Genomic DNA, 22,565 nt, shown 5'->3' on the forward strand with positions numbered 1-22,565 from the left:
TTAAAGTCACCCATGAGAATCAGGGCATGCAATCTAGTAGCTTCCGTGAGTTGCCGGAAGAAAGCCTCATCCACCTCATCCCCCTGGTCCGGTGGTCTATAGCAGACTCCCACCACTACATCACTCTTGTTGCACACACTTCTAAACTTAATCCAGAGACACTCAGGTTTTACCACAGTTTCGTACCGGAGCTCTGAGCAGTCATACTGCTCCCTTACATACAGTGCTACTCCCCCACCTTTTCTGCCCTGCCTGTCCTTCCTGAACAGTTTATAACCATCCATGACTGTACTCCAGTCATGTGAGTTATCCCACCAAGTCTCTGTTATTCCAATCACGTCATAGTTCCTTGACATCACCAGGACCTCCAGTTCTCCCTGCTTGTTTCCAAGGCTTTGTGCATTTGTATATAAGCACTTGAGATAACCTGTTGATCGCCCCTCATTCCCAGTATGAGGCAGGAGCCCTCCCCTCACAGACATTCCTGCCTGTGCTTCCTCCCGGTATCCCGCTTTCCCACTTACCTCAGGGCTTTGGTCTCCTTCCCCCGGTGAACCTAGTTTAAAGCCCTCCTCACTAGGTTAGCCAGCCTGCTGGAAAAGATGCTCTTCCCTCTCTTCGTAAGATGGAGCCCGTCTCTGCCCAGCACTCCTCCTTCATGGAACACCATCCCATGGTCAAAGAATCCAAAGCCTTCTCTCCGACACCACCTGCGTAGCCATTCGTTGACTTCCACGATTCGACGGTCCCTACCCAGGCCTTTTCCTTCCACGGGGAGGATGGACGAGAACACCACTTGCGCCTCCAACTCCTTTATCCTTCTTCCCAGAGCCACGTAGTCCGCAGTGATCCGCTCAAGGTCATTCTTGGCAGTATCATTGGTGCCCACGTGGAGAAGCAGGAAGGGGTAGCGATCCCTGGCACCCCTTCCTGGCAGAGGGGCATTGCTGGCACATGATGGCACATGGCAGAGGGGCATTGCTGGCACATGATGGCATATATCACATTGGTAAATGTGCAAGTGAACAAGCCTCTGATAGTGTGGCTGATGTGATTAAGCCCTATGATGATGTCCCCTGAATAGATATGTGGACACCGTTGGCAATGGGCTTTGTTGCAAGGTTAGGTTCCTGGGTTAGTGTTTTTGTTGTGTGGTGTGTGGTTGCTGGTGAGTATTTGCTTCCGGTTGGCGGGCTGTCTGTAAGCAAGGACTGGCCTGTCTCCCAAGATCTTTGAGAGTGATGGGTCGTCCTTCAGGATAGGTTGTAGATCCTTGATGATACGCTGGAGAGGTTTTAGTTGGGGACTGAAGGTGATGGCTCGTGGCGTTCTGTTATTTTCTTTGTTGGGCCTGTCCTGTAGTAGGTAACTTCTGGGTACTCGTCTGAGTCTGTCAATCTGTTTCTTCACTTCAGCAGGTGGGTATTGTAGTTGTAAGAAAGCTTGATAGAGATCTTGTAGGTGTTTGTCTCTGTCTGAGGGGTTGGAGCAAATGCGGTTGTATCGTAGAGCTTGGCTGTAGACAATGGATCGTGTGGTGTGGTCTGGGTGAACGCTGGAGGCATGTAGGCAGGAATAGCGGTCAGTAGGTTTCCGTATAGGGTGGTGTTTATGTGACCATCGTTTATTAGCACCGTAGTGTCCAGGAAGTGGCTCTCTTGTGTGGACTGGACCAGGCTGAGGTTGATGGTGGGATGGAAATTGTTGAAATCATGGTGGAATTCCTCAAGGGCTTCTTTTCCATGGGTCCAGATGATGAAGATGTCATCAATGTAGTGCAAGTAGAGTAGGGGCATTAGGGGACGCGAGCTGAGGAAGCGTTGTTCTAAGTCAGCCATAAAAATGCTGACATACTGTGGGGCCATGCGAGTACCCATAGCAGTGCCGCTGATTTGAAGGTATACATTGTCCCCAAATGTGAAATACTTGTGAGTGAGGACAAAGTCACAAAGCTCAGCCACCAGGTTTGCTGAGACATTCTCGTGGATAGTGTTCCTGACAGCTTGTAGTCCACCTTTGTGTGGAAGATTGGTGTAGAGGGCTTTGCAGCTTTTTTATCTTGTGGCTCTGGGAGCACCCCAGCACTCAGCAACTGTTTAGTTTCAAAGCTCTCTCAAGCAGCCCCCCCGCCCCGCGCCCGCTGGCCGTGGTATTGCCCATGCGCACTGCGTCAGGCGGCGCGGAGCCGCGTCTCCCAGGGAGCGAGCCCATTGGCCAGTTCAAGTCCCGCGGCCGGGCCAATCCGGGAGGCGGTACCGTACCGACCGCCTAATTCAAACGGCAGAGCTGGTGGTCGCAGCGGTTCGGTGGCTCCTTCCCTTTATATCGTCCGCGGCTATGAGCGGCCGACTCCCTCCGCAGCTCCCGGCCACCCGGAGAGCCGAGCCGGCCTACAGAGGTAAGGGCCGCGTGCCCCCCGGGGGCCCCTGTCGTGGGACGCAGCTGGAAGGCGCCCGGCAGGGCCCGTGGAGCCGCCCCTGAGCCCGGCTCGCCCGCCGGTGCTGCGGGCCCAGGGCCCCCCCGCCAGGAGGAGGGAGCCCCAGCCCCTCCCTCGCCCCCTGCTCGGGGGCCCCGTCCCGTCCGCAGCCGGCTCCGGCCAGCCCCGCTGCGGAGGCAGCCCTGAAACCTCCCTCCAGCTTTCAGCCGCCGGCGTGTCGCGTCGGGGTCGGGGGGAAACGGGCCGGCGGGCGAGTCCGGGTCTGAAATCCGCACAGCTGCCGAGGTCCGACAAGGTGGGTGAGACGCAGTGTCTTTGATTGGCTCACCTGACCCGCCGTGTGTCTCTCATGTCCCGGGGCCACCGAGCCACAGTCCCACGAGATCCCACAACCCAGAGAAACGAGCCACGGGGAAGGGGCAGGGTCCGTTTTCTGTGGCTGAGAAGGCGGGGTAGCCTCTTCGTTCATTTGAAAACCTCGGGTTAGTTTACACTGAGTCAACTTCTTAACCCTCTTCTCCCCCCCACCCCCAAGTGTGAACATGTGACAGTTCCAGGGACAGCACAATCCGACTCGTCTTTCATATACACAACTAACTACCACTACTGTTGTGCCTTAAAGATACCTTGTTAAAGAAACTGATTCTGCAACCCAAAATGCCTAAATTCATCCTAATTCTTCCTCCTTTTAATCAAAAAAGGGCCTTGACAAAGTATGCCTTGAAGATGATCTAATTTGGGGCACTGTCAGATTTAAAGGGGGGGAGCAAATTCCACAGTAAGGACGCTCTGAGATCAGTCTGCAAACTTCAAATCTGGGGACTATACCAGATTATTTCATCTCTCTGGGAGAGGCTTTTTCTTGGGTACCTGGGAGCCCCAGCATAATGGGCTTTATGTAACAAAACCAACAACCTGAATAGCACCTAGAAGAGAAGTGGAATCTAGCACAGTCTCTGGAGTACAAGTATAATGTGCTCCTGTATAAAATCCTATTAAGTGACTGATCAGCTACAATCATCATCATTAACTGATGTTTCCCTGTCTTCAAGTGTAGCCCCATTTAGAGCACATTGCAGTAATCCAATCTAGAGATGAGAAGAGGCATGTATGATATTGGTTAGATCGTTATCTGAAAGGAAAGATCAGAACTTCTTAAGCAAGAAGATACAAAATTGCTCTTGACCAATACTGCTATCTGGTCACCACAGACAGTTTAGATTTTAAGAGAGCCCCAAGATTGGAAACTTGAGTAGTAAAAGGAGGGCCTACTTGGTCAGAAAAGAAAATGTTCTCAACAGGGTAGGTAAAAATGTGACTAAGTTTTATAAAATGCGTTGGGGGGGGGGGGGTTTAAGTAGAATGTTTTATTTACATGTTGGTAGGGTTTTTTTCCTTCCCACTTTATAGTCTGTAATTGCCAGCGTGGATGATTTTGTATTTGTTTGGTCAATTGTTAATAGAATTTCAGATTTATCTAGAGAATTTTCACATTTAAAATGCTGAAAAAGACAAGTGAGGCCTTACCAACTACTTGACTATAAGAATAAAACAAATTAAAATAAAATTGATAAGCAAAGAGCCCATTCTGTAAGTACAGCCAGTATTGCCTTTTGATATGTTGAGTTTCCACAAGTTGAGACCACTGAAATGCTTTGATTGGGCTATAGTCCTTCTTTTGACAGGCTTACTAGCCTAGTGGATGGAGGGAAGCCATAGACTTGATATATCTTGATTTTTAGTAAGGATTTTGACACTGTCCCACATGACATTCTCATAAGCAAACTAAACTAGAAAGTTTTGCTGCTTTAAAATTCACAACACGTCCGCCCCCGCCCCCAGTGTGGATGCAGTTATACCAGTATAAAAGTGGTTATACCAGTATAGCTTTATTCTGGCTTGGGAAAAATAAGCTATACAGTGCAGACTGAGTGGCTGTGTCACCCCCGCCCTGTAACCTGGGGTGCCCTTTACAATACCTTGCTTCTGTAGCCTCCAGCCTGGACTATTGACAAAAAGCCTCCAGTATGTAAATCACTTTGTCATATCTGTGTACTCCAGTGAGCCAGCCAGTCATACCTTGGCTCTTACAACATCGGTTATGCTGCAGGGTAACCCAAACATACCCCCAGTCCCAGATTTTCCCCCCAATAGGTCCTGTACTTCCCAGCCCTATCCTGGACAGTACAACTATATTGACCCTTATATTGTTTTAAGGAAGTAATGCGTGCATAACTTGTTACCCCAAATGGAGTTACCCAGACACTTCAATTTGAACACACTGGATTAGATAAAGCAATAAAATAAGTTTAATTACAAAGAGATTTTAAGTGAGTACAAATGAAGAATAAAAGTCAGAAATGGTTACAAGAAAAATAAAGATAAAATGGTTACTGGTGCCTAACTTTAACAAACTATTAGCTTCAAAGCAAAGCTTTTCATCACATGCTTTCGGCAGTCTTATTGACCAAACTCTTTTAGGTCAGGACCCCTCCCTCAGAATCCAATGGCTACTTACTTTGTCTTTTCAGGTGCAGTAAATGTGATAGGCAGGATAGAAAGAGTGGTGCCTTGGGATGTCTGTCCTTTTTTATTGTTTGTTCCACTCTTGAAAAACATTTCCAGCTGAGACTCAGGAGACAGTCTATGTGAGAGGATATTCCCTTCTGTTCCCCCCTCTTCCCCTGTACCTGTTTGAACTTCCTTTGTCTTCCCTTCCTGTTTGATTAATTTTATTTACTGCTTAAATGCAAAGGAAGGCAAGCACACATTCTTTTCTTTGCTTAGGATAAACCTGTTTGCCACCTTCTGTTTGGGCAGGGCTGTGGGGTTTGGAATGTGTGTTTAATAACACCATACAGGGGAATCTTACAACTCAAATGTTGCCAAACGTATTTTATCAGGACAATGCTGACCAGCAAATTGAGGTTTTCAAATACATCACTAGGCATACCTTTTACTGTAGAAACAATATTACAATGGTGTGAACACGGGGTAGGCTGTCACAACTGTGTGTAAGGCACCTTTGTTCCGATGTAATGGAGTCCACATTAGGACTTTTATAAAAACCTCATACCCCTAACTGCCATAATTACACTGGTATAACTTTTCTAGTGTAGACCAATCCTGGGTCTAAAGAAACATCAGCATAGTGTTATCAGCATACTGGTGATAGTGGAATCCCAAATCTTCCTTAATGCCTTTCCTTTCCTCTTTCACAGTATTATTTTCAATAGACTTTAAACACATTGGACAGGAGGTGAGAAGAAAGCAAATAGAAAAGCAGGTGGAGACAGAATGGAATCTTTCTCTGGAGCTTATACCTTAGAAAAATCTTTACCAGTTCTGCGAAAGGCAGATTTTTAACCTTTCACCTGAAGTTGCAGTGGGGAGCAAGCTGCCTCTAACAGCTGGTGTTAACCAAAGGCTTCCACAGATAGAGGCAACCAAATAAATTTGTATATTATATAGTATAAACATTCTTCCAAAACACAGCACCAAGAGGTGAAATATTAATAATGAATGTTAGGTTGTTAAAACTGTAATCCTAGATTAAAAGTTTAACACATCACACTATTGTCTAGAATTCAGATTTAAAAACTGAACACTGCATCCTTAACTTCTGACACAGGGAACAAAAAAAGGGGCCAGGGTACAAGGTTTGTTCTCCCTCTCGCTTTATGGTAGATTTTTTTGAAAGGCCTGAAAGGTTTTAAACAACAAAAAATAATAATAATATTTCTACTTGTTTTTGTTCACTTTTCTCTTACTGAATGACTCTGTCAATAACTGGAGAGCTACTAGTGTTATGACACTAGGAAAACTGTGGGGATGAAAACTAATTGAGATAGGAAGGGACTTCTATTGAGACCTTTAACACTGAATTGTGTGTGGAGGGGGGAAACTTGACTGAAGATTTAGCACCCTGTCCCTTCAGTTACGGGGCTGAGAGAATTCTCTGTCTACATCAGTTGTCCAACTCCTTCAGTAAAAACAGGGAAATTAAGGCTTCACATTCCTGAGTGTCTCATTGAGGTGTAAAAAATGGTTTGGGGTTTTTTGTTTTTTTGTTTTTTTTTAAAGAAACCAACCCTTTCAGGCCTTTTTACATGGTAAGACTATATCTAAATAAACATTTCTCCATGCTTGTTCTACTGTTGGTTCCACATCTGGGTGGTGATAAAAAAGCACAAATATAAAATGAAGATCAGGTTCAGATGGTTTTTACCAGTATTGTCTGTCTGTAGACTCAGTGCTGGCATAAGCGCCTCTGTGCCCTTTATGATAGCACTTCATTGTTGCTGCTGCAAATGAAACTGTGCCAACGCTAGACCCACAGTAGAAGAGGTGAAAAGTCCCTGTAGAGGCAGCCAGAGAGAATAAAAGAACACCACTGTGACTTGGGGGTTCTTGCTCAATGGTTAATTTAGCAGAACGCCGACTGTGAGAAATGTTTAAATAAGCCACGCTTGAATATGTACAAAGTGTTAAATGAAAATCACGCTAAAATTGTTCAGTGTGTGTATATTAAGATTTTTATAGTCAGAATTTTTTCTTCAAATCTCTGGCCAGAGGCTTTGTTTATTAATTTGTGTTTTGAGTCTTGTTTAAAATTGGCCTAAACATATTTCATTTTATTCTTATAAATTTGTTAGAAATGGGTTGAGCTGGAAATAAGGATTTTGTGTATAACTAAAAAATGTTCAACTTTCTTTTAATCCATTAGAACAAAGAAGACAAAAGGTTGAAGAATACTTGTTGAGAAAAAAGGCCATTTCTGGATTGCTCATACAGGAGAAGCGGACAAACATCAGGTGGAGTCAATACCTTTGTTTAATTAAATCTGTCTACCAGGAAGGGGCCAGTTTACCCCTTTACACTCTTGCTGTGGGAAACTGAATTACCAATCAATAGCACTTAACCAAATTTTAAAAAGTTACATTATTTAAATCTCGTTAGTTTTATATCATGGTCCTGGCTAAAAGCCTCTGAGTGTGGGAGGGGCTCAGGGCTGGGGCAGAGGGTTGGGGTGTGGGGGTCAGGGCTGTGAGGTGGGGCTGGGAATGAGGGTTCAGGGTGTGGGAGGGGGTTCTGGGCTGGGTCAGGGGGTTGAGGTGCAGGAGGGGGTCTGAGCTGGCCATACAGGCTCTGGGTCAGGGCTGGGGATGAGGTGTTTGGGGTGCAGGAAGGGGCTCCGGGTTTGGGGGGGGGGCTCAGGGCTGGGGCAGGGGATTGGGGCATGGGCTTACCTGAGGTGGCTCCCAGTCAGCAGCGCAGCGAGGGTGCTAAGGCAGGCTTCCTGCCTGTCCAGGCAGCGTGGACCGCACTGCGCCCCAGAAGTGGCCAGCAGCAGATCCGCTTCCTAGGCAGAGGCGCATAAGCAGCTCCGCCCCCCATTGGGAATCGGCCAATGGGAGTGTGGAGCTGGTGCTCGGGACAGAGGCAGAGCGTGGAGTCCTGTGGTCCCCCCGCCTAGGAGCCAGACCTGCTGCTGCCTGCTTCCAGGGTGCAGCGCAGCGTCCGAACAGGTAGGGACTAGCCTGCCTTAGGCGGGCAGCACTGCCCCCGGGACTTTTAATGGCCTGGTCGGTGGTGCTGACCAGAGCTGCTGTGACCCAGTGCCTTACGTTCCACAACCCAGTACTTGGTTGCAACCTGCAGTTTGAAAACCACTGTTCTAAAGCAAAAATAATAGCTACTAACTCTGTCTCTCTTCTGTGTTGGCAAGAGGAACTGGTATACGTGTCTTATGCTTGTGGCATGAAATATTTCTATGCAGTGGTTTTAATTTGTAAATTCAAACTGAAATAGATTTCCTTTTGGGACAAAATTACTATCATGCTATCTTGTGGAAACCATGAATGCTAGATCTTGGTGGTTTCCTTGTTTAACATACAGAAATGTTACTATAGTATATATTCAAAATATATTTTTAGCTATTCTTAACTCTTTGCTTTTGACTTTTTTTTAAAAGCAATAACAGAACTGGGAAAGCAGCTAGTGATAAACCAGAAGACAAAATAAAAGTCTTAAAATCTGCAAAGCAGAAAATGGTAAGTCTGTGTGAGGTCTTTTTTTCTTTTACATAACTGATAGAAACACTGGTAAAACTGCTTGTTTTGAATTTGTAGCAACAAATTCAAATAACCTTTTTTTGTTTAGCATTAACATAAGTGACTTCCACAACATGAAAAACTTGTACGCATGTAGCAGTAAATGATTAACTGGTTAGTGTGAACGAAATCTTAATCTGTGCTCCTGTAGAGCCTTACGAAGTGCAATCTTTATGAATATACTGTGTCCCAATTTTTTTTCTCCAGTACAGAATAAACCTTCTGAACTGACTACTAAGAGACTGAAGGGACTGATTAATGGAATTATTTTACTGTGACATCTATAGTTCAAACTGGAATAAATTCCGTTATAATATCCTGTCTTCACATACTCATAACTTCAGGAAATAATTTTTGGCTGACATTTTCCATGCTTAGTCTTTGAATTCTTTTTTTTTTAAGTTTGAGCAAAATCTCTTTAGCTGTTAAGGGAGGGGAAAGTTCTACTGTAAAAGTTCTAATATCACTTTAACAGGCTCACAGTAAAAGCCATTGATAAAAAGTTAATGTGGCATGGGTATAATTGTGAAGTGTGTGCTTCTCATAGTTATAAAGCACTGCTAAACCTACTGAGGATGTTTGGAAGTAATCTGCTAAAAATCTTAGAGTTTAAAAATGCTTTTTCCCCACTTGTAGATCACTACATATGGCCTTTCCAGATCTGATACGCACAGAGATTGTTGGTAGGACAACTTGTAAGAGGAGATTGAACAATTTAAATTTAAATTTCCTTTCCAAAAATTGCCTTGTCAGGAAAAGGGGAAAATATCAGAATATACATCCACAATTTCAGGATTTCCAATTTGAAAGGTGTAGGCCATCAACCACAGAGTATAACTAATATAACAAGACAATACAATTAGGAGTAACAGAATGAAATTAAGAAGGAAGGTTGGAACTGAGGGCTAGGTAGGAAGTTGCCCCATGGGGAGAACTTGAGCTGTAGAAAACCACCGAAGGGAAGAGTTGAGGAAACCCTTAGAGTAGATGAAAGGGATCAATATTTCATTGATAAGAGGATGAACAAGATGGGTTTCAGAGAGATCCACTTCCTGTGCGGAAAGAACACTCTTAACTTGGTTAAGTCCTAAAACTTCCTTTCTAAATCTCATGCAGCATAAAAAGAGCTTTTTAAAAATTAGTGATGCCCTCCACAGCCCATGAGGTTCCAGACAGTTGTGTGAAATCTATAAGGCCTCTCATGATGCTGCATGGGGCTTGCCTTTCTCAAACAAGGCATGCCTTATGGCCCTAAATGTCATGTCCCTCTAATTGGTAAAATGAGATCCTTGAAATAAACTTTTTAAAAGCTAAATTTTTTGTAGTCTATGCTCTCTCATCTGTGTTTTCTGCAAAAAAGACCTAGAAAAAAGTTAGTGTCTCAAAAAGAGAAAAAGGCTAGTGTCCCAGAATGAGAGTTGACTTACATTTTAGAGAGCATCTTTACCATCAAACTCATTGGATCTTCCAACTTCCTCTTAAACATGCTGATTGCTGCACTAAATCATTTACTGTAGAGCAGGGCTGTCAAACTCATTTGGAGGAGAGGGTTGGATTCCATATTTAATAATCTGTGGGCTGGGATATAAATTCAGAACTTCATATTCCCCTCAACCTACAAGGACTCTCCTACTAATGTCAGGAGATGGCTTGCACAAAGACCAAGGGAAGAACACAGTATGTAGTAACTAAACTTTTTATTTATTCAGTACCTTATTGTCACATTCAGTAAGAAACATATACTCCCCTTTAGGCCACAGCTGTTTACCTTTGTTTCTCTCCCTCTGTACTTCCCTCCTTGCAGCAACTTCCAGTTCCAACATTTGGAGGCCTTCACTCCCCACCACCTTTTCCATTTCATCTGCTAAAATAGTCAGCAATGAAATAGTTAGTTAATGTTGACTTTTAAGTATTCAGTGCGTGTGTTGTATTTGATTCTCCAGTAGGATTACTAGGTGATGGGGTGTTTGAACCCGAGTTGCCATTTTGGGCTGTCTACTGCCTCAGGGAAAGGATGTGACATTGGTTTACACTCAGTTCATGTCTTACTCCTGGGGGAATTTTGCACCACTCCATATACGCATAATTGAGCCCCGCAGATTTCTAATTTTTTGCACAGAAAAAAGCTTCTGCCAGAATGTTGCTGCAGTTCTACCTTTTTCCCCCCAGAGGGTGCTGTGGTGACAGAACAAAGCTGCAGTTTCCTGCCAGTGAGGGAAGAGAGCTGCCTTGGCAGCAGGCCCCCCCAGGAGATGGGGGCTAGTGGGGGAGGACAGACTGGGGCAGGGGCTGAATGGGAGTGGAGGTGCAGAGACACATAGGGATGGGAGTGACTGGGTGGGGGGGGACAGCCACATGAGGATGGGGGGGGATACAGGGTTGCTGGGTTGGCACAGACACATGGGGTGGGGGCATAGGGAGACATAGGGATGGGAATGGCTGGGTGGGGGCACAGACACATGGTGTTGGGGGTATAGAGCTACATAGAAATGGGAGTGGCTGGGTGAGGGCACAGACACACATGGAGCAGATGTGCCTGACTGAATGGGAGAGGCTAGGGGTCAGCCAGGGTCTGCATGGGGGAAGTTCCCTAACAATCTGCCCTCCCCCCCCCCCCCCCCCCCAAAAAAAAAAAAAAAAACAACAAAACCCTGTTCCATACTTTTCCCACCCATACCCAACAACCCTCCAAGTTCACACCCAGGCTCCTTCCTAGCAATTTGCTTCCCTCTCCCTCAGCTCCTCCATTACCCCTGACTCCCCCAAGCCTTTGCACTGCTTCTGAGGGGTGTAGGAAATACGGTTCTGTATTGTAGTTTAAATGAATTATTACCAAGAGTTCTGTAAAATGTCTAGTAAGGAATCTACTTGTCAAAAAACATTTCCTGAATCATTTTTGTTGTCTGTATTGTTTGACATACTTGTTGACAGGTATTTTGAAATAATTGACCAAAAACAATTGAAACTGGTGTGATTATATTGTGGTGTTTTCACAAATAAAATATACAGAATTTTAAAATATTCGCTGCAAAATTTCTAACTTTCTGGCACAGAATTCCAGCAGGAGTAACATTGTCTGGAAGGCAATCTCTACAGTCGTATGGGCTAGAAACATTTTTTAAGAATCAAAACTTAGATTCTGCACAGTCTGAATCTGACCTGCAGGCTGTATGTTTGACAGAATTACTTTAAACCGGTGGCTCTCAACCTTTCCAGACTACTGTACCCCTTTCAGGAGTCTGATTTGTCTTGTACCCCGAGTTTCACCTCACTTAAAAATTACCGTTACAAAATCAGACCTAAAAATACAAACGTGTCCCACACACGATTACTGAAAAATTGCTTGCTTTCTCATTTTTACCATATAATTATAAAATAAATCAATTGGAATATAAATATTGTACTTATGTTTCAGTGTACAATATATAGAGCAGTATAAACAAATCATTGTCTGTATGAAATTTTAGTTTGTACTGGATTCGTTAGTGCTTTTTATGTAGTCCATTGTAAAAATAGGCATATATCTAGATGAGTTGATGTAGCCCCTGGAAGAACTCTTTGTACGCCCAGGGGTACACGTGCCCCAGTGTGATGGGATCCTCAGCACAACTGCATGTGGAGCTCTGCACCCAGCTAGATTCATGAGTGGCTCTGGGAGCATTCATGCAATCACAGAGTAAGGCACCAGCCAAATCCCCACCCCCCAGCTTCCAGTCTTGTACCTCAGGAATATACCCTCTTGCTCTGCTCAAGACAAGCAGTGCAAGTTTATTAATTGGTTCACCACTTCATCAATGGAAAGTTGATATACGCCAGCCTTTGTGAACCTGAGCAGATTTACCACACACTTTAGGCAAACTCACTGGTAAAGGTAAACAGAAAAACAAGTTTGACTAAAAAAGATTTTTAAGTGATAAGTAATAGGCAAAAAGTCAGTTAGTTACCAAAATAAAATAAGCATGCAGTCTAAACTCTCAATCCTATTAGACTGGGCAACATTCTGGGTTAAGCAGTTTTTCTCCCCCTACTGGATATTGTAGTTCATAGTACACAGGTTTCGCTCTTGAAACCTCGGCCAGTCTCCTCTGTTGGAATCTTCTGGGTGTCCTTGTTGCTTGCACCATATATGGGGGGAGGAGAAAAAGCCAAGCATGGGGCCGCTATGTTCTGCTTTAAACCCCTAGTCCATGTGCTTGGAGAACACAAGTCCAGGCATGTCTGGTGGGTATTGCTGAGTCACCAGGCAAGGTTGAGCAATTCCCCAGGTGTGGCCTTGTGCAAGTAAGTCATTGCATGGTAGCTCCCTTGCTGGACAATGGCAGTTGATAGTTGTTGGACACCCGCCTGGGCATTGGTTAGCTCCCTTGTCTTTGTCTCTAGGGTTCTAATATCTGGGTAATTCCCCAACTCAGAATGTTTTAGTGACAACCATACAACACAATCTCATAACTTCATATACACTAATGATATACATATTTAGATAGAACCATGACTTTCAGTAGATCACAGGGGGTGAGGGATAGCTCAGTGGTTTGAGCATTGGACTGCTAAACCCCGGGTTGTGAGTTCAATCCTTGATGGGGGGGCCATTTAGGGATCTGGCCCAAAAATTGGGGATTGGTCTTGCTTTTAGTAGGGGGTTGGACTAGATGATCTCCTGAGGTCCCTTCCAACCCTGATATTCTCTGACAACCTTTCCACTGATGCCTCACATAGCATGCTTTATATAAAATATCACAATTTGTATATAAATGATGAATATGGGGGTTACAGCGCACTCCCCCCTGCTCTAGATTCTAGAGACAGTGGCCTCTTATCCTTATTTAATGCTTGGGTGAGGATTTTGCAGTGGCAAGCAGAAATAACAGTTCATGTTCCCCTTGTTTGACTCCCTTGTAGATGTGATGCATCCCCATTTTCTTCAAGGCCAACTTTCCGTATTAATTTTCTCAAGTCTTGTAAGCCTACCACTGTTTGGAAGGCTTCTGCATTTCATTTCAGCAACTTATATTATTGCCATATGCTATGCATTTTTAATGTCTTCATGTTACTTCTAATTTCAGGAAGATAAAGAAAATGCTAATAGACCTCCAGGGACTCAACCAAGCAAGACTCTGAAAAAAAGCACAGCTTCTTCAAAGGATGAAACCTTGAAAACTACCACCATATTGACAGACTCAACTATAGGAACAAATTGCAGTCCTGAAGATTTTTGTTCAGCTATTAATGCTTCCAAAAATGAACTTACTTACCGTGTGTCATTTAGTCAGTCCTTCCTGCACAAAAGAAACATTAAAGAGAAGCAACTGATTGCAGACAATCAGAACTCTGATGCCAGCCTGCCAAAGAAACATGTGCCTGGCTCATATTGCGGCAAGGTTATCCCATCGAAGATAAACTCCTTTCGAAAAACACTAGAAAATGAGGATGCAAAGAGTTCTTTAGCAAACCAGAAACCTATAACTCCTGCCACCAAACCAGCAGTGAGACCATCATCCACCTGCAGCAACAATGCAGTCATAAATAACATTAAAGCCACAAATTTGGCTAGTGCTACTAAACCTATACATGCCCCACCCTTCCAGAAGAGACCACCTGTGAGGGCTTCTCATAGTACCCACTCAAAGTCCATCCAGAACAAGGAGAAACAAATAATCACAAGAGTGTCTGTAAATCATATGACTGTCCAAAGAAAGCCTGATAGAAGTGGGCCACCATCATTAAAGACAGCTCTTCACAATGCTAAGCCCCCTTCTGTGCCTAGGGCAAAGAGAACTGAGGTTCCACTCAGAGATGTCAGATTAGGAACTTCAGTGAAGTCTGTTTCTGTAACCTGTGGTACCAAGGCCACCCAGGATTCAAAAGCTGGGAACAGAAAATATGTTCTGCCAAAAGAGACAACGGAAGAGAGAAGGTAACTGGATTAATCAAATTGTGGGTGGGTGGTGTGTTAAAAGGTTATTTTCCCCTCCAGCCCCCCCTCATTAAGCAGATCTCAGTAGACTTGTTTCGACTGTGAGTGGATATGCTCATATTGCTTTTAGGTCCACTAGTAAGTTTATATATGGAAATTCTTGTGCTCAGAACTGCAAACTACGTTTTCTGGTTGAAAGCCATCAGACTCTGAAGAAACCAAGATTTAAAACTGAGTAGAACTCCAATATTAATTGCAGCAGCATTTTAGGCTCTCAACTTGTCCTGCTTCCTTGTAGTTTTTGCAGTATCAGAGAAACACGTCTCCAGTGTCTCAGGCCTTCTTGTGTTGTATTGGCCTTGGCAAATCTGACACTGGTGTACATGTAATCAAACCACAGACACCCAGCAACTTACAAAAAATAGCTTCGTGCATGATGTACATAGAAGTGAGTGTAGTATTTATTAGAAACTGTGTGTAATGGGGGGGGGAGAACTAGATGGCTTCATTCATGAATAGAATAGTGTTTTCCAGCTCTAGATCAGAGATCTGAATCCAGTCTAGATAATTAGTGACAGTTGTTACCAGCTAATGGCTGTCGGGTGTCTTGTATGAAATGAATTGGTATTCTTGATGCAGTCATCCCAGTAGGTATCTATAATTTAGCAGTAATTGGCAGTTTCAGCATGAAGCCAAAGGATTCAAATGGGGATAGAGTCTGACCTATACTCTTAAGAAATGGCCCTTTTGAAATAGGACCAAGGCCTGCTATGGTGGGGAACTTGCACTGCCACACCATATGTTCTGCCTGTTCTGTGGATAGAGGTATTCTGTCTTTAGGACTCAGTCTAGTGCTTCTCATAAGTATAAACTCAGTTCAAATTTTTGTTCTCTAGACTTAAGGGGCCATCCCAGTTGCTTAGAAGCAGTTCTCTGCACTATGTAGGAAAAGCAGGGTTGATGGTGGGTTTTTGTTAGGTTTTTTTTTTTTTGTACCCTCAATTTTTTGCTGCTGTTAGACAAGAGAAGATAGAAGCGTCTCAACTTGCTGATCATAAACATCTCTAGCAGATGGAAGTAGCAGCATCAAGGGTTTCAAAGGCTCCTATCCAGCCATAGGTAATAGATGCATGGCTTGATGTTTAGAGAGAGGTGATAATTAAGAATTCTTTAAGAATTTTCCTCATCTACCTTCAAAGTATGTTTTTATGTGACTTATGTTGACTGGCCCTAATCTTAATCCTTGTGTATATATGGTGAAAAATAAGCTATTCTACAACAGATGCTAATATACTGATTTACTTAAATGCAGAATTCGTCTGGCTGAATGGAAGGTAACCAAAGGAAAAGTGATAAAGAGGCCACCATCTACTGTGCTTCAAGTAGCCCAGCCTGAGACACAGGCATCACAAGAAACTCCAAAAGAACCAGTTGAGTCTTTCTGGGCTACCATAGTAGAAGAGGATGAACAAGGATTATTCAGTGAAAATGTCAACAAAACTCTTGCAGAATGTCTGCATTTAACAGAACAGGTATTCATTTTGTTGTATACTAACATCATGATCCTGTATGCCCTTAGTGCGTGGAACTCCCATTGATCTCAATAGTAATTTCATATTCTGAGGGCTTGTGTGATTCAGCCCCAAGTACCAACCACCTGATTTAGGAAGCAAGATGCACACTAGAGTTGACTTTTATGTGGTGCCCAATATCAAAGGAAAGGTAGTAATTCCATAGTCCACTTGCTGCTGCTTTAATTTATTGAACTTTTTTACAAAAGTTACCTTAAAAAGCGACACTTCTAAAACTTGGAGAAGAGAAATTATCTCCTATTTCCTAACACTCTGTACAGACACAAGTTTCATTTTGAAGACTAGGTGAATGAATAGCACATCCTGATGAGATAGTGATTGTAGCACATTCAACGATAGTTCGCACTAAATATTTTTCATAACTACCAATTTAATCAGGGTCACTAGAAAAAAGAGAAGCAAATACAAGTTTTCAGTAACAATTGTATAATCACTACCTTGGAATATGTTTGTTAGGAGTCTTCCTGTCATTTTTATGTAAATATTTAGGGTTTTCCTGGGGATGAAGTACATGCAATGCTGGAAAAGCTGATTCAGAGTGTTCCAGATGCAAAAAAACTTGCAAAATACTGGGTGTGTCGCATGCGTCTTGAACAGCTGGGCCCAATTGAAAAGATCATTGCTGTTTACGAGGAGGCTATTCTGGCAGGAGCACAGGTGAGAAGTGGAATCTTGGGCCTTTTCCAGTGAAAAGGCGTGATGGATATAAAAACTGGTGCACGCAGAAGAACTTCTATATCAGGGGTCAATGGGCTGACCGTGGGCCAAATCCAGACCACCAGGCGCTTTTGAACGGACCCTGAAATCTTTTTATTATCAATATTGTTTATAAAAATCATTTTCTCTGGAGTTTGGTCCTTGACTATACCTTGACCAAGAAATTTGGACCTTGACAAAAAATAGACTATCCCTGTTCTATATATTAACACTGGCTGCTTCTAGTAAAAGGGGTGGCTCACTTATATTGAATTAGTTAATTAAACATACAAGCTGTATAAACTTCATAAGCTTGTTGCAATTGTGAATCTCTTTACATTTATGCTGCAACTTCAGTAAACAGCAACTATTACTTTCAAGGGGAGAGAAATGAGCATCAAAATTACTTCTAGAAAAAATGATGAAAAACTATAACTTCTAATGTATGCAATATTGTTGTAGCTGTGTTGATCCCAGGATATTAGAGACACAAGGTGGGTGAAGTAATAACTTTTTATTGGACCAACTTCTGTCGGTGAGAAAGACAAGCTTTCAAGCTACACAGAGGTCTTCTTCAGGGTTGGGAAAGGTACTCAGAGTTGCAGCTAAATACAAGATCAAACAGAATATGTGCTAACTACTTACGATTCTCAACCCCTTGGACCAGTGGTCCCCAAACTTTTGAGGGTTGCGCCCCCATGCTTCCTCCTGGAGTGGAGGGTGGGTGGGGTTGGGGATGTCATGGACAGGGTAAGGGGTGGGTCTGGAGTCTGAGCCACGGCTAGGGGCTAAGGTTGGGGGTGATATATGGATTTATAATTAGGCTTAGCAGAATTTGTTTTTTATGTTTTGTACAATTTTGATGGATAATATCAATGTTTAAGCATTTTTTTCAGTTTTTATCACTTACATTTTCAGTAGTTGGTTTTGTTTTGGGTTTAAATTTTCCATTTGCGGGAAATTGGGGGGGAAATTATTTAATGACAGTGGATGCTGTGATTCAAAAAGTTAAAGCTTTGTAATTGTTAAAAATATAAATTGTAAACATCAGACATCAAAATATATACAGTAAATATCCTTAGTTTGATTTAAGTTCTCAACCAGCATGTTTCTGACTTTGCCTATCTGTAAATTTTGGTTGTGATTGATGGAAATATTTTTCATCATTGTGTGTGTGCGTGCGCGCACATGCATGCATGTTTGTTGAAATCAACATTTACCAATAAAAATCTAATCGTTCTAAGCCTGTTTATAATACAGTTAACCAACTGTAATGTTCATAATATAACTTAAGGTGATGCAGACTGCATCACCTTAGTTATTCTAGAGTTTAATGTGGAAATTAAAAATAAGTAGGGACTATAAAATCAGGCTCTCAGAGCTGACTTATGGGCCATTAATGGAAACAACTTTTCTTCCAGCCTAAGGATGAGTTACGACACACAGTAGCAGATATTATGAAGAATACTGATAATCTTCCAAAGTCAGTTGTTGGTAAGATTGAATACTCTATTTCTTTCAGTTAATTTAAGGTTATCTGACTCTGTGAATAAAATGTGTTAAACTTTTTAAAAAACAGCGTGCACCCTATCTCATTCAGTCATATGGTATGGAAGCTGATCTGTTTAGTGTCTAAACTTCAAATTGTCTGAAACATAATGCAGAGTTTGATTAAAACTTACTGATTCCTCCTCAGCTTCTAGCATGTTGCCAATAGTGACAAGTGACACTGGCAGACAGGGGTCAGCCTGAGGTTCAAATGTTTCAAAAAGGTCAGGGGCTAAAATCAGTAACTGGAGCAGATTGTCTTGAGTGGCACAAAGGTATCAGCAACTACCTGCAAATTCCTGCTGAGGAATCGTCAAGTATGGTGAATTAAAGGTGCCTAGTGTGGTGGTTTTTTTTCCTCAAAAAGTACTATACACCTGCCGCCTGAAAATCAGGCTGCTTTCAGGTAGGTCAAGTTGACGGTTCCAAATCATTATTTGCCTTTGGAAATTTAGGCCATTGTGGTTTGTGGTGATTCACCTTGCTTGTGGGGAAACTGTGGTTTTAGCAACCGAGGTAAAACTAAGGCCTATGAAACGCTATTGTGCAATAGATTGTTGTTGTAAAAATGGTTTGGTGTGCAGAAGCTGCAGAATTTCAAAGATACCCCTTACTGGCTACTGAAGAACATGGTGAAACCACTGACTTTTGTATCTTGTTTTACACTCTGCTGCTAGTTACTAGATCCTTCATTGCAACTAATCATGACTGTGTTCCTATTTCTAACTTTCAGAGTAACAGCCGTGTTAGTCTGTATTCGCAAAAAGAAAAGGAGTACTTGTGGCACCTTAGAGACTAACCAATTTATTTGAGCATGAGCTTTCGTGAGCTACAGCTCACTTCATCGGATGCATACTGTGGAAACTGCAGAAGACATTATATACACAGAGACCATGAAAGAATGTATTGTTTCATGGTCTCTGTGTATATAATGTCTTCTGCAGTTTCCACAGTATGCATCCGATGAAGTGAGCTGTAGCTCACGAAAGCTTATGCTCAAATAAATTGGTTAGTCTCTAAGGTGCCACAAGTACTCCTTTTCTTATTTCTAACTTTGTAACTTTCAGAAGAATGTGTGAAGGAAGAGGTTATCAACAAAGAAGCTAACTCTTCAGTAGAGAATGTAGAGGAAGTCTTCAAAGAGCTCAACTTGGATGATGAAGAGAAGGCAGAGATTAGCAATGAAGTCATCAAGAAAGAGGAAACAGATTCATCCTTGAAGCCAAGACAAGAGACCTTACCTAAAGAAAGTAAAAAGCACAGAACAAAGTACAAAGAACAAAGTAAGAAGTCTGCAAACTACAAAACTGAAGATACAATAAAAGATGCAAACTTAGAATTTAAGACGCCTGAAAAAGAAAAGGAGGGGTCTTATTTAATTAAATACAATTTGTCAACCACTCCATACTTAGAAAGGTAAGATCACTTATGGTAATCTTAAAGTTCCTGCTCTTCCACAGTGTCTGGGAGAACCATGATATGTATTTGCATCACAACTGCAACAAATCAAACGTCCTAGCCTAGTGAACATCCAGTTTGGAACTGGAATTCCAAGAGCCTCATCTTTTGAGGGCTGCTTCTCCTTTCACCATTGGGATGAATGGGTGGAGAAAAGCTTTACATCTAAAGGAAAGACTCTTTTTTTATAGGCCTGTCACAACTCAAATCTTTCAAATTGACACAAGCCATCTGTCTCGGCTTTTCTTTTGGCATAAATATCAATTGTCTCCACACCTTTAAGAGGATCTTATTAGTCACAAAATTTAAGTCTTTTCCTCTCGGGGTTAACACTGAAGAGCCTAGGATACTTACCCTGAACGCTACAAAGCAGAGCTTCCCATGCTCAAGATCCCACAAGTACATAATGTATTTTGGGCAAGTCCTGCCCAGCTTTGGAACCTGTATTGCTGTATGCCTGGTGTAGAAGGCTGTACACTCTGGAGGATTTAGGGAGAAGTCAGGCGGATATATGTGTTTGCTTGGAATAACTCTTGGCGAGCGGACGTAGTGGAGAAGAACTCTATCCTGGGGCAAAATGAATTTAGTGCTTAAAACATACTTCTCTGGATTTAGCTTCTGGGGGCATTGCATGTGGTCATTATCTTCTCTCTTTGCTGGGGATGGGGGAATGGGAGGGTACAGTTGGCTAAGGCAGGAAGCATGTTTGCATGGTTTCTGACAGGCTTTCATGTGGATGTTTCCATAGAAAGACAGTAAGACTAAATGTGGCTCAATATACATCTTTAATACACAAATGTGTTTTTTGTTTTTTTTCTCTTTTCTGAAGTGTGAAGAAAAAGATGCAGTGTGAGGCAAATGACTCTGCTGTTAAAGATATAAAATTCTTGACCCCTGTGAGGCGTTCTCGTCGCCTTCAGGAGAAGTTGTGCAAGCTACCAGATATGTTAAAGGATCATGATCCCTGTGTGTGTTCACTTGAACAGCTGGGAGAACTCGGAGCTGTAAACAATGCCTTTATCTACAGACAGAACAGTGCACTACAAGAACCCATTATTCATCTGGAAGAGCAAGAAGAGCAGTAACTTTAGTGGGGAAGGATTTACAAATTCTCTTTAAGTTTGATTCATTCCTGGTTTTGCAATTGGTGTATTCTGTTAGATATACAGAGCTGGCTTAGTAACTCAATGGTTTTAAGATTGTTCAAGCAAATTCCATATGGCTTATTTTGGAGTACAGCAGTTGCAGAATCAAGTATAGTGCAAACTTCTCTGTTTTATTTGAGAGAGAACTTTAAACTGTCACTTGTATTTCATAAATTTTTCTCTTAAGCTTTGTAGCAAATATGTAGTGTTGGTTGGTTTTGCATTGTAAATATTTGTCTTTCTTTGTTTAAATGTTACATTGAATACTAATTAGGGAATGGATTTAACATACTAATAACCTTATAATGGATGTCTAGCCATGGTGACCCCCTCTTCCCATTATAAGCTAAATAGTTTAAAAATTCACACAATTTACATTCTTGCTCTTAAAAGAAAACATAAAAATGATGATCAATGAGGGGTATATATTGATGTATAACAGATTTGCTGAACTGGAAAACTGAAACCAAATACTAAATTAAATAAATGGTGAACTTCAAAATAGCTACTACATGCAGTTTCTATTTTAGAGTCTGATCCAGTAAAGCACTTGAATAGTCCCCTTGATTAGTGTATTGAAACTGTAATATAGGCTTGTGTTAAGCAATCTGTAACATAAGGCTTTATATTAAACTTACCAATTTGAGTTACATTGCTTTATTTATACTAACTTGTTTACATCTTAAATTCAGGGGACTAGAATTGCAGAAAGTGACTTTTTCCAGATGATGCTTGGAAGATGTCCTCAGTCCAAGAGATGTCACCAGTATCTTTCAAATGCAGGGTAGACAATGGATTTTGCATATATATCTGCTTACTTCCCTCCCTCCTCCCATAGTTAAAAAAACCATTGGGCAAAGTGATCTCTTATTAGCCAACATGATTAGTTACAAGCTACCATTTTGAATGTTCACTTACAATCTTTCCACATCATAAACTCAAATAGTAGTTAACAAGCTTGTTCCCTTGTTGGCAACTTCACCTGAGAAATAGAATTTAATATGAGTATTGGAGCTGAATTATTCTTTTCACTACAGAATTCTCAATGTTAGAGAGAGCAGTACAAACTTCTCCACACCCCACTGGCTGTGCAGTCAGTGCATAGTATCCGTCATCTCTTATGCACTAACTGAACTTAACTGAAAATACCAGCTGCCCACTAATTCCTTAAGATTATACTGGAACTCCACGAAGAGGAAGCAGTACTGTTTAGAAGAACCATGTTCGGTAGGGAGGTATCTATCCACCCTCACTTCACTCTAAGGCCAGGTTTATAGGTAAGTTTTGCTAGCATACAGATTGGTTAGGAGCGTGGAGAAAAATGTCACTTCCATAACCAACGTAGCTATGCTGCCAAAAGCCTCAGTGTAGGTGCAGTCATGCAAGTAAAGTCCTCTTGCTGCTGTACCTTTATTTTGTTTGGGAAACTTGTATAAACTACTGCTTTTACAAATAAAGTAACTTTTGCTGGTATAAGCTGTCTCCATTAAGAGGATTTGCAGGTGTAGCTAAATATGACTAGCAATAAAAGCACAGAAACCCCTGCCGTTCTTTCATTATAGAAAATATATGGTACTCTCACCCTGGTGTGAATTTCTTGGGTCCTTGTGGCTATCACCTATAAAATAGAAGCTGTCCAAACATATATGAAAACTCCCGGAT

The 22,565-nt window shown here is 42.2% G+C and overlaps 1 protein-coding gene across 2 annotated transcripts; it reads left to right on the forward strand.

Moving 5' to 3' along the window:
* The first annotated feature begins 2,230 nt into the window (after positions 1 to 2,230).
* Positions 2,231 to 22,565, forward strand: CKAP2 (cytoskeleton associated protein 2). 2 transcript variants are annotated; one of them, XM_074960157.1, is made up of 9 exons: positions 2,231 to 2,398; positions 7,164 to 7,251; positions 8,412 to 8,490; positions 13,614 to 14,464; positions 15,777 to 15,996; positions 16,546 to 16,713; positions 18,174 to 18,246; positions 19,371 to 19,716; positions 20,588 to 22,565. In XM_074960157.1, the coding sequence occupies exons 1-9, from the start codon at positions 2,338 to 2,340 to the stop codon at positions 20,841 to 20,843; spliced, it is 2,142 nt and encodes a 713-aa protein (XP_074816258.1). In that variant the 5' UTR covers positions 2,231 to 2,337; the 3' UTR covers positions 20,844 to 22,565. The 2 variants fall into 2 exon arrangements, with proteins under 2 accessions (XP_074816258.1, XP_074816248.1); XM_074960147.1 differs by having other exon boundaries at positions 2,233 to 2,398; positions 19,368 to 19,716.

This window comes from Natator depressus, chromosome 1 (assembly GCF_965152275.1).
Source record: "Natator depressus isolate rNatDep1 chromosome 1, rNatDep2.hap1, whole genome shotgun sequence".
Classification (NCBI taxonomy): domain Eukaryota; kingdom Metazoa; phylum Chordata; order Testudines; family Cheloniidae; genus Natator; species Natator depressus.